The following is a 12775-nucleotide window of genomic DNA, read 5'->3' on the forward strand; positions in this document are numbered from 1 at the left end:
CTGTATCCAGCGCTCTGTGTAATATGTAGTCCTGTGCCCAGCGCTCTGTGTATTATGCAGCCCTGTATCCAGCGCTCTGTGTATTATGCAGCCCTGTATCCAGCGCTCTGTGTAATATGCAGCCCTGTATCCAGCGCTCTGTGTAATATGCAGCCCTGTATCCAGCGCTCTGTGTAATATGCAGCCCTGTATCCAGCGCTCTGTGTATTATGCAGCCCTGTGCCCAGCGCTCTGTGTATTATGCAGCCCTGTATCCAGCGCTCTGTGTATTATGCAGCCCTGTATCCAGCGCTCTGTGTAATATGTAGTCCTGTGCCCAGCGCTCTGTGTATTATGCAGCCCTGTATCCAGCGCTCTGTGTAATATGCAGCCCTGTATCCAGCGCTCTGTGTATTATGTAGTCCTGTGCCCAGCACTCTGTGTATTATGTAGTCCTGTGCCCAGCACTCTGTGTATTATGTAGTCCTGTATCCAGCGCTCTGTGTATTATGCAGCCCTGTATCCAGCGCTCTGTGTAATATGTAGTCCTGTGCCCAGCGCTCTGTGTATTATGCAGCCCTGTATCCAGCGCTCTGTGTATTATGCAGCCCTGTATCCAGCGCTCTGTGTATTATGCAGCCCTGTATCCAGCGCTCTGTGTATTATGCAGCCCTGTATCCAGCGCTCTGTGTAATATGCAGCCCTGTATCCAGCGCTCTGTGTATTATGCAGCCCTGTATCCAGCGCTCTGTGTATTATGCAGCCCTGTATCCAGCGCTCTGTGTAATATGCAGCCCTGTATCCAGCGCTCTGTGTAATATGCAGCCCTGTATCCAGCGCTCTGTGTAATATGCAGCCCTGTATCCAGCGCTCTGTGTAATATGCAGCCCTGTATCCAGCGCTCTGTGTAATATGCAGCCCGGTGCACTTTGGAGAGGTGGGGGAAAAAACAAGAGTTGCGTTTATAATTTTGTTCATTATAAATCATTTACAACCCCCGATTCCAAAATGGAAATCTACATAAAAACAGAATGCAATCATCTGCAAATCTCATAAACCTGGATTTTATTCACAATAGACAATAAAAAACATATCAATTGTTTAACCACTTGACCTCTGGGATGTTTTACCCCCCCCCCCCCCTTCATGACCAGGGCATTTTTTGCTATTCAGCACTGCAATACTTTAAAGAGTAACTCCACTTTTGTTGAGATAAAAACATTCCCCTCTGGGTGATCTCTGTACATTGCAGGGATTATAACAAACTTTGTTGCAGATTCCTTCCTTTTGTTATTCTGAAGAAATCATTGTTTGTTCCTCTGTGCTGAGTGGGTCTAATGGGAGTGGTTTCGTAATTATCTATCAGCTGTGGCAGCTGCAGGGCTCTAATGAGGAAATCTGCTGGGCCTGCATCCCTTTAGACGTGTTCCTATTGGGAGGATCTCACCAAAAATGACATTTGTGTTGCAGGGGATGCCAGAAATCTGACTTGTATCTTAGTGCAGACTTCTGGGAAAATTGGTGAGCCAATCACACAAGCAGGAAATGATGTTTCTGGGGGTGTGGTCAGTATAGATTCTGTGTACAGAACACCTCCAGGCGGCCATATTGCATTTGCAGAAAATTACAACAGCTGCAGATTGAAAAGGAAAGGGAATTTTTAATAACATTCATTTACAATATGATTTGTGTCACAATTGTATACACTAGATTGTTTTTTCTTTATTTGCTATTTTTTTCCCCATGAAAGTGGAGTTACCCTTTAACCACTTCTGGACCGGAACCACTAACTGACATTTTTGACACTTTTGGGAGGACCAGTGACATTACTACAGTAATCAGTGCTAAAAATATGCACTGTCACTGTACTAATGACACTGGCAGGGAAGGGGTTAACCCAGGGGCAATCAAAGGGTTAAGTGTGAGCCTAGAGGGTGTTTTCTTACTGTATGGGGGAGGGGCTTGTGGAATTAATGCAGAGACCTGTGATTCTAAATAGGAGGAACACAGGAGCTCCGTATTCATTCCTGGGAGAACAACGATCTGCTGTGTTTACAACAGCAGACCGTCATTCTCTCTCCACAGTGAGCGATCGCAGGTGCCCGGTGGAAAACGCGGCCGCCGGTCCCCGTGGGTCGGCTTCCCTGCTGCCTAATGGGGGAGCACACGTGCCTCCAGGAGCACTCCCGTGAACCAACGTACCCATACGTCGGTTCACACAGCCGAGCCAGCCTGCTGCAGTATATCAGCAGTGGTCAGTCGGCAAGTGGTTAGCTGGTAATTGCGCGGTCATGCGACGCTGTACACAAATTATTTGTATATCATTTTTGTCACACAAACAGAGCTTTCTTTTGGTGGTATTTGGTCACCACTGCGTTTGTTTAATTACGTAAAAAAAGACAAAAATTTATGGGGGGAAAAAACAATATTTTCTACTTTCTGTTATAAAACATCCAACAAAATCGAATTTCTTCATAAATTGTGGCCAAAATGTTTTCTGCTACTTATTTTTGGTAAAAAAAAAAAAAATCCCAATAAGTGTATATGGATTGATTTGTGTGAAAGTTAAAGCACCTACAAACTAGCTATGACACTATACTAGTAACAGCAGCGATCAGCAAATTATAATGGGACAGCGATAGTGCGGCGGGCGATCTGACACTAACTGATGCTGTGGGGGTGAACTGACTGACTGCCACTGACACTAATACAGTGATCTGTGAGAATACTATACACTGTCACTGTACTAATGACACTGACTGGGAATGTTTAACATCTAGGGGCAATCAAGGGGTTAAAGATGAGCTCACCCCCCAAAAAAATTAAAAGGCAACAGCTGCAAATCCAGTACAAATCCTATAGCTGCTGACTGTTAATATAAGGACACTTACCTTTCCAGGGATCCAGTGATGGACACACAGAGCAGGGCTCGAGAGTGAGCACACACCAGTGCCCCATAGCAAACAGCTTGCTATTGGGGGCACCGATCAAGGGGGTGCAGCCAAGAGCACTGGAGTAGGACCCCGGAGGTGGAGGACCTGGGCTGTTCTGTGCAAAACCATTACACAGAGCAGTTAAGTGTTACATGTTTGTTGTTTTGTTTTTTAAAAAACTGAACATTTAAAAGGAGCTCCAGTCTCCCTCCGAAAAAAATAAAATTAAACAGCAACAAATCCTGTAGCTGCTGACTTTTAATATAAGGGCACTTACCTGTCCAAAGAAACCCTGTACGCTGTACACTGCGCACCCCTAAACCCTGTACGCTGTACACTGCGCACCCCTAAACCCTGAACTATGTGCACAGCACACTCCTTAACTCTGCACTCTATATGTAACGTTCTCCTAAACTCTGCACTTTGTACACAGCACACCCCTAAACCCTGCACTGTGTGCACAGCGCACTCCTTAACTCTGCACTCTATATGTAACGCACTCCTAAACCCTGCACTTTGTACAGGGCACACCCCTGAACTCTGTACATAGCGCACACCTTAACCCTGCACTCTGTGCACAGCGCACTCCTGAACTCTGCACTCTATACGTAACGTACCCCTAAACTCTGCACTCTGTACATAGCGCACCCCTAAACCCTGCACTTTGTGCACAGTGTCCTCCTGAACTCTGCACTCTATATGTAACGTACCCCTAAACTCTGCACTCTGTACATAGCGCACCCCTAAACCCTGCACTTTGTGCACAGTGTCCTCCTGAACTCTGCACTCTATACATAATGCACTCCTGAACTCTGCACTCTGTACACAGAGCACTCCTGAACTCTGAACTCTATACGTAATGCACCCCTAAACCCTGCACTCTGTATATAGCACACCCCTGACTGAACTCTGCACTCTGTACATAGCGCCAGAGGCGTAACTAGAACCTTCAGGGCCCCGATGCAAGAAACCATGAAGGGCCCCCCAGACCCCTGGCCGGGGCCCTTCCCTTCAAGCCCGGGGCTCTTCCCACTAATCCTGGGGCTCTTTACTCTCATTGCATGGCCTTTTATTATGGTCCCGCATCAGGATCCTTTCACAAGTTCTGCAGTGGGCCCCCTTCCTGCAATCTTGGGGCCTCCCCACAGTGGTGAAATGCCAGGGCCCGGTCGCAAGTGTGACCTTTGAGATCCTAGAGGTTCACCCACTGTTTTGCTACCGGGCCCCCTGGAGCATGGGGCCCGGTAGCGATTGCAACCCCTGCAACCCCTGTAGTTACGCCCCTGCATAGCGCACACCTAAACACCGCACTCTGTGCACAGCGCACTCCTGAACTCTGCACTCTATACATAATGCACTCCTGAACTCTGCACTCTGTACATAATGCACGCCTGAACTCTGCACTCTGTGCTTAGCGCACCCATAAACCCTGCACTCTGTACACAGCGCACCCCTAAACCCTGCAGTCTGTACACAGCGCACCCCTAAACCCTGCAGTCTGTACACAGCGCACCCCTAAACCCTGCAGTCTGTACATAGCACACCCCATGAACTCGGCACTCTGTACATAACACAACCCTAAACCCGCCACTCCATATGTAACGCACTCCTGAACTCTGTATAGTCTTACAGCTACAACCAGCCCTTTCAGGGCAGCCATACTTCTGATGCAGTCCGCGATTAAACTGGGTTTGACAAGCGCTGTTCTAAGCCTTATGGTAAACCCTTGTCACGTGCAGCGTGTCTCCTGCTCATCATCATGTCTGTCCTGGTATAGCAGAGGAACATCTCATCATTTTATTTTATGCAACCTTTAATTTTATAGGAATCCTGACCTCATCCATATTGCTCCACTCCCTTGTAAAACACATATTTTCTGGCTGACTCATAGGCGTGTCCACACCCCACTTTATAAATATATATATAAACGCGGGGTCGCCGCACAAGATAAGTACATCGCTATGTCATAATGACGGGTTTGCCGCCTACCCCAAGACATTGCATGACATTGTCTCCAGCGAGATTCTGTCTGACGGGTTTGTCTCCATCAGTAGCCAGACAGACCGGACTGACTGAGAGATGAGAGAGCCGAGCTGTATTAGGAGATGGGACCTGTAATCATCCGTCATTTACCGCACTCAATATCCCCCCCCCCCCTTCATTCAATCTTCATTGTCCTTTCATACCTGTATAAGACATGGGGGGGGGGGGTGACAAGGCCACGCTTGGCTTCACCCACTTCTCTTCATTTCATCTGTAGCAAAAACAGTGTATTATAAAAACAACTAAATTCCTCCCGTCCAACGAGCTTCACGACTTTCATCACAAATTATAATTATACCTTTTTTTATCTGTTATTCGGCGGTCATGTGACCACACAGCTTCCTCTTCCCAGTAACTGTGGCTGTCTCTTTCACTCATCTGCTGTTTTAGCAGCTGAAGTTTGACAGCGAGGCTCATTCTGGTAGCCTGTTATGACCCCGGAGGCGCGGAACTCTTGATGGTGGAGAAGGGCCAGAAGTGGTCCCAGGTTTGACACCAGGTCATGACCTTTAGGATCAGCCCACCAAGGTAGTGATGGGAACAGGAATGCTATGATGTGAAGATTATTGACAGGTCCTGCAGATGAGAGAGTAGTTAGGTCTAGGCAGGGGCCAAGGCAGATGAGAGAATAGTTAGGTCTGAGTAGGCAGCAAGCAACAGTCAGTTAAGTCCAAGCAGAGGTCTTAGTAGTTGGCAAGAAAGAGCACAATCAGTTCCGAGCAGAGGTATAAGTAGGTGGCAAGCAAGAGCACAGGCAGGTTTAAGGAGAGCTTTAGGTAGGTGGCAATCAAGAGCACAGGCAGGTCTCGCCAGAGATCTAAGTAGGCAGCAAGCAAGAGCACAGTCAAGTCCAAACAGAGGTCCAAGTAGGTGGCAAGCAGGATCACAGTCAGATCCGAGCAGAGGTCTAAGTAGGTGGCAAGCAGGAGCACAGTGAGGTCCGAGCAGAGGTCTAAGTAGGTGGCAAGCAGGAGCACAGTGAGGTCAGAGCAGAGGTCTAAGTAGGTGGCAAGCAGGAGCACAGTGAGGTCCGAGCAGAGGTCTAAGTAGGTGGCAAGCAAGAGCAGAGTCAGGTCTGAGCAGAGGTCTAAGTAGGTGGCAAGCAGGAGCACAGTGAGGTCCGAGCAGAGGTCTAAGTAGGTGGCAAGCAGGAGCACAGTGAGGTCAGAGCAGAGGTCTAAGTAGGTGGCAAGCAGGAGCACAGTGAGGTCCGAGCAGAGGTCTAAGTAGGTGGCAAGCAAGAGCAGAGTCAGGTCTGAGCAGAGGTCTAAGTAGGTGGCAAGCAGGAGCACAGTGAGGTCCGAGCAGAGGTCTAAGTAGGTGGCAAGCAGGAGCACAGTGAGGTCAGAGCAGAGGTCTAAGTAGGTGGCAAGCAGGAGCACAGTGAGGTCCGAGCAGAGGTCTAAGTAGGTGGCAAGCAGGAGCACAGTGAGGTCAGAGCAGAGGTCTAAGTAGGTGGTAAGTAAGAACACAGTTAGGAGAGGTGGTCAGGATACTTGGTGTTAGTTCACCTTTTCATTCTTCATGGAAAGGTGATCTTATCCTTTACCGGATAACAATGTTTGCATGGCTGTTCATGGCTGTGCTTATTTGGGTAGAGGGAAGTTCTGGTTTTCTTTTAAAGCTGTCCTTATAGGGGACTTTCTCATGTATGTAAGATTATATGCTGGGAAGCCAATGTAAGCGTAACTAAACTCAAAGGAAAAAAATCGATATAATTCGCATCGCCTGTTCAAGTCCACAAATATGTAACTGACTTTCCTGATATGTTTTCAGCTCTAAATATCATTATCTCCTAAACTGCCGCTGTTCTTCTTCCTTTATGAGACTGCCTACACTTGTCCTCCGTAGTCCTGTAGGGTTATTAGCCAATCTTCAAGGTGCGTTCTTGCATGGCACTAGTGATGAGCTCCGACAGGGAATACAAACTCACATGTGAGCCCACCAGGAAACTGTCACCTTTACCTGGCCAATCAAACACAGCTTCCCATGACGTTCCTCTTCCCAGTAACTGTGGCTGTCTCTTTCACTCATCTGTTGTTTTAGCAGCTGAAATTTGACAGCGAGGCTCATGCTGGTAGCCTGTTATGACCCCGGAGGCACGGAATCTAAGGAAGGAAAATGATAAATGATACAAATAAATCTGTGAAAAGTGTGGCTGCATTTGTATTCACCCCCCGGAGTCAATACTTTGTAGAACCGCCTTTCCCTGCAATTACAGCTGCAAGTCTTTTTGGGGATGTCTCTACCAGCTTTGCACATCTAGAGAGGACATTTCTGCCCATTCTTCTTTGCAGAATATCTCATCTCTGTCAGATTGGATACTGGATACGCCGCGCTGGCAGCAGTGATCAGGTAGAGGGAGGTGCTGATCAGGTGGGGGAGTGTAGGCCAGCTCCGGATACGCCATGCTGACAGCAGTGATCAGGTAGAGGGAGGTGCTGATTAGGCGGGGGGAGTGTAGGCCAGCTCCGGATACGCCGTGCTGACAGCAGTGATCAGGTAGAGGGAGGTGCTGATCAGACGGGGTGAGTGTAGGCCAGCCCTGGATACGCCGCGCTGACAGCAGTGATCAGGCAGAGGGAGGTGCTGATCAGGTGGGGGGAGTGTAGGCCAGCCCTGGATACGCCGCGCTGACAGCAGTGATCAGGCAGAGGGAGGTGCTGATCAGGTGGGGGGAGTGTAGGCCAGCTCCAGATACGCCGCACTGACAGCAGTGATCAGGTAGAGGGAGATGCTGATCAGGTGGGGGGAGTGTAGGCCAGCCCTGGATACGCCGCGCTGACAGCAGTGATCAGGTAGAGGGAGGTGCTGATCAGGTGGGGGGAGTGTAGGCCAGCTCCAGATACGCCGCACTGACAGCAGTGATCAGGTAGAGGGAGGTGCTGATCAGGTGGGGGGAGTGTAGGCCAGCCCTGGATACGCCGCGCTGACAGCAGTGATCAGGTAGAGGGAGGTGCTGATCAGGTGGGGGGAGTGTAGGCCAGCTCCAGATACGCCGCACTGACAGCAGTGATCAGGTAGAGGGAGATGCTGATCAGGTGGGGGGAGTGTAGGCCAGCCCTGGATACGCCGCGCTGACAGCAGTGATCAGGCAGAGGGAGGTGCTGATCAGGTGGGGGGAGTGTAGGCCAGCTCCGGATACGCCGCGCTGACAGCAGTGATCAGGTAGAGGGAGGTGCTGATCAGGCAGGGTGAGTGTAGGCCAGCCCTGGATACGCCGCGCTGACAGCAGTGATCAGGCAGAGGGAGGTGCTGATCAGACGGGGTGAGTGTAGGCCAGCCCTGGATACGCCGCGCTGACAGCAGTGATCAGGCAGAGGGAGGTGCTGATCAGACGGGGTGAGTGTAGGCCAGCTCCGGATACGCAGCGCTGACAGCAGTGATCAGGTAGAGGGAGGTGCTGATCAGGCAGGGTGAGTGTAGGCCAGCTCCAGATATGCTGCAGTGACAGCAGTGATCAGGCAGAGGGAGATGCTGATCAGGTGGGGGGAGTGTAGGCCAGCCCCGGATACGCCGCACTGACAGCAGTGATCAGGTAGAGGGAGGTGCTGATCAGGCAGGGTGAGTGTAGGCCAGCTCCGGATACGCCTCGCTGACAGCAGTGATCAGGTAGAGGGAGGTGCTGATCAGGCAGGGTGAGTGTAGGCCAGCTCCGGATACGCCGCACTGACAGCAGTGATCAGGTAGAGGGAGGTGCTGATCAGACGGGGTGAGTGTAGGCCAGCTCCGGATACGCTGCGCTGACAGCAGTGATCAGGTAGAGGGAGGTGCTGATCAGACGGGGTGAGTGTAGGCCAGCTCCGGATACGCTGCGCTGACAGCAGTGATCAGGTAGAGGGAGGTGCTGATCAGACGGGGTGAGTGTAGGCCAGCTCCGGATACGCTGCGCTGACAGCAGTGATCAGGTAGAGGGAGGTGCTGATCAGACGGGGTGAGTGTAGGCCAGCTCCGGATACGCTGCGCTGACAGCAGTGATCAGGTAGAGGGAGGTGCTGATCAGACGGGGTGAGTGTAGGCCAGCTCCGGATACGCTGCGCTGACAGCAGTGATCAGGTAGAGGGAGGTGCTGATCAGGTGGGGGGAGTGTAGGCCAGCTCCGGATACGCCTCGCTGACAGCAGTGATCTGGTAAAGGGAGGTGCTGATCAGGTGGGGGGAGTGTAGGCCAGCCCCGGATATACTGGCGTGCTCCCTCCCCTCACTAGGCAGCGGGAAGGCCAATCCACAGGTTTGCCACTGGGCACCAGCAATCGCTGCCCGCTGAGAGAGAAGGACGGTCGGATGTTGTAAACACAGCTGACCGTCCTTCTCCCTGAAATGATCAGAGAGCACCTGTCCTTCTATATAGGATCACAGGTCTCTATGATCATTTCACAATCCCATCCCCCACACGGTTAGAAAACACCCCCTAGGCTCACACTTAACCTTTTAATCACCCCTAGGTTAACCCCTTCCCTGCCAGTGTATTTTTGATAGGTTTGCACAAAAGGTATTGTGTCTACAAACTACGGGAAAGATTTATGTAATTTTGTTTTTTTTTTACTAGTAATGGAGGCGATCTGCAATTTTTAGCGGGACTGCGACATTGCGGCGGACAGATCGGACCCCTAACTGACATTTTTGACACTTTTGGGGGGACCAGTGACATTACTACAGTAATCAGTGCTATAAATATGAACTGTCACTGTACTAATGACACTGGCAGGGAAGGGGTTAACACTATGGGTGAACAAGGGGTTAAATGTAAGCCTAGGGGAGTGTTTCTAACTGTGGGGGGGGGGGTGTGGCTTGTGAAATGATCGTAGAGACATGTGTTCCTATATAGAAGGCGCTCTGTGATCATTACAGGGAGAAGAACGGTCGGCTGTTGTTTATAACACCCGACCGTTCTTCTCTCTCAGCGGGGAGCGATCGCGGGTGTCAGGCAGCAATTGGAGCCGCCTGCTCCGTCCCTCGGCTTCCCCGCTGCTGAGTGGGGGCGGGAGCTCGCCCCCTAGCTGCAGGCAGGCGACCGACGTAGTACTACTTTGTTTCACGCAGGAGGGCCGCACTGCTGCAGTAAATCGTTGGCGGGCGGTCGGGAACAGGTTAATAAAAGAACAGATTTGTTTGAATCATGTAGCGTTTCTATTTGCATTCACATATGTATATATACAGAAAAAATCATAAAATATATCTGCTTTGCAGGAACACAGGATCAATGCCTTCCTTACTGACTGAATGGGGATCAGAGGGTGCTGGAGGACATTGAGTCTGTGGTACCCGCCGATCAGCTCACAGCGGGAGCGGGCCAATGGCGGCACATGTGCATGCCTGGAAGTACAGGATCATGTACTAGATATGTGATCCTGCGCAGCAGAGCCGCCGTATAAGCAAGCTGTTAATAGAAGAAGCTGATTGGCTGCCATGCAGAGCTGCCCCAGATTTGGTAAAACAACCCCATTGCTCTCCCTGACACTGAAAATCCCCTTCTGTAAGGACCCTTTCCCTCTCATACGTTTTTCCTGTGTTTTTTATTTGCAAGAAAAATGTTTCCTTTTATATCCAAATCATTTCACAGCACTGCGTTACCGGTGGTCCCGCAAGCTGCGTCTTTGGTGCAGTTTTGAAAAGCACACCAAAAACGCAGCTTACTATTGAAATGAATGTAAATCACGGAAAAAACACAGCGCGATTTTGGGTTTTTGAGTCACATGTCTATTTTTTACAAGTACAGGAAAACCCAGAAACGCACCTGAAACACAGCAAATGCGTTTGTCCTGCGATTTTGCTACAGAGTAGTATGAATGTACTCTAAGTGTTGAATGTATCGGCTGATTTTCCCTGTTGTCTTCTGTGCTGTACATTGAAGGCCTTCATTGTTATCAGGGCACTGATCATCACTGACCTGATTACAATGCAGCCCCAACAGTGCCTGTGCCCATCAGTGACGCCAGGCTGTGTCCATCAGTGACACCAGGCTGTGCCCATCAGTGACACCAGTCTGTGTCCATCAGTGAGGCCAATCTGTGCCCATCAGTTATGCCAATCAATGCTGCCTTTCAGTGCCCATCAGTGCCACCTATCATTGCCTATAAGTGCCCATCAGTGCCACCTATTAGTGACCATCTGTGCTGCATATTAGTGACTCCTCATCAGTGCCCTTCAATGCCGCCTCATCAGTGCCCTTCAATGCCGCCTCATCAGTGCAGCCTATCAGTGCCACCTTCATTGCCCATCAGTGCCCATTATTGCCCCGTATCAGTGCTCATCAGTGCTGCAAATAGGTGCCCATCAGTACTCCATATTAGTGCCTCCTCATCAGTGCCACCTATCAGTGACCATCAGTGCTGCATATTGGTGCCTCCTCATCAGTGCCCTTCAATGCCGCCTCATCAGTGCCACCTTCATTGCCCATCGGTGCCCATTATTGCCCCATATCAGTGCCAGCTATCAGTGCCCATCAGTGCTCCATATTAGTGCCTTCTCATCAGTGCCCTTCAGTGCCCCCTCATCAGTGCACATCAGTGCCACCGTTATTGCCGATCAGTGCCCATTATTGACCCGTATCAGTGCCACCTATCAGTGACCATCAGTGCTGTATATTAGTGCCTCCTCATCAGTGCTCTTCAATGCTGCCTCATCAGTGCAGCCTATCAGTGCCACCTTCATTGCCCATCAGTGCCTATTATTGCCCTGTATCAGTGCCACCTATCAGTGCCCATCAGTGCTCCATATAAGTGCCTCCTCATCAGTGCCCTTCAGTGCTACATCATCAGTGCTGCCTATCACTGCCACCTTCATTGCCCATCAGTGCCCATTATTGCCCCGTATCAGTGCCACCTATCAGTGATCATCAGTGCTGCATATTAGTGCGTCCTCATCAGTGCCCTTCAATGCCGCCTCATCAGTGCAGCCTTTCAGTGCCGCCTATTAGTGCTCATCAGTGCTGCAAATCAGTGCCCATTAGTGCCTCTTCATCAGTGCCACCCCATCAGTGCCCATCAGTGCAGCCTCATCAGGGCACATCAGTGAATGAGAAAAATTACTTATATACAAAATTTTCTGACAGAAACAAAGAAAAGCTTTTTTTTTTACAAACTTTTCGGTCTTTTTTCATTTGTTTAGCAAAAAATAAAAACCCCGCAGTGATTAAATACCTCCTGAAGAAAGCTCTATTTGTGTGAAGAAAATGATAAAATGTAATATGGATACAGTGTAGCATGACCGCGCAATTGTCATTCAAAGTGTGACAGCGCTGAAAGCTGAGCATTGGCCGGGGCAGGAAGGGGCTCTATGTGACTGGCTGCAGCCTCTGATACACGTTGTGAGAAGCTCGCAGTGTGCGGTGAAATCAGAGGAAGACATTTTATTGAAGTCCTGCTTTTGATAAGACTGATATGTGGAATATCTGTTTGCAGTAACCAATCACGTCTTGTTTCAGTGCTCTGGGCGGGTCCTCGGCTCTTCACATCCCAGCGTTTCCCGGCGGGGGCTGTCTCATCGATTACGTTCCTCAGGTCTGCCAGCTGCTCAACAATAAGGTACTGTAATACCGATTCATGTTGTTCCTCTGTCTGGAGACTCCGTGTGATTATTCTCAGATCTGAGTGTGTTCTGTGCCATGAACCAACTGCCACTTCATAAGATTTCCTCTACATTATAATCATATACATATTTCCATAGGAATCTGCACAGATTTACATAGGGAGTTCCAGAGGATGGGAGAGGCTCTGAGCAGATTGGGATAGGTAGTTACAGTGGATGGGAGAGCCTCTGGGTGGATTGGGATAGGGAGTTACAGAGGATGGGAGAGGCTCTGAGCAGTTTGGGGAAGGG

The 12775-nt window shown here is 49.9% G+C and overlaps 1 protein-coding gene across 1 annotated transcript in view; it reads left to right on the forward strand.

Annotated features, from left to right (window-relative positions):
• BABAM2 (BRISC and BRCA1 A complex member 2) overlaps nucleotides 1-12775 on the forward strand; it is a 322305-nt gene that overhangs the window by 178561 nt on the left and 130969 nt on the right. The window contains exon 4 of the mRNA XM_082249317.1: nucleotides 12381-12480. Within this exon, the coding sequence (XP_082105443.1) occupies nucleotides 12381-12480 (100 nt within the window). The remainder of the gene's footprint in view (nucleotides 1-12380; nucleotides 12481-12775) is intronic.

This window comes from Pelophylax lessonae (genome assembly GCF_965119305.1).
Source record: "Pelophylax lessonae genome assembly, chromosome: 3".
NCBI classification, from domain to species: Eukaryota; Metazoa; Chordata; class Amphibia; order Anura; family Ranidae; genus Pelophylax; species Pelophylax lessonae.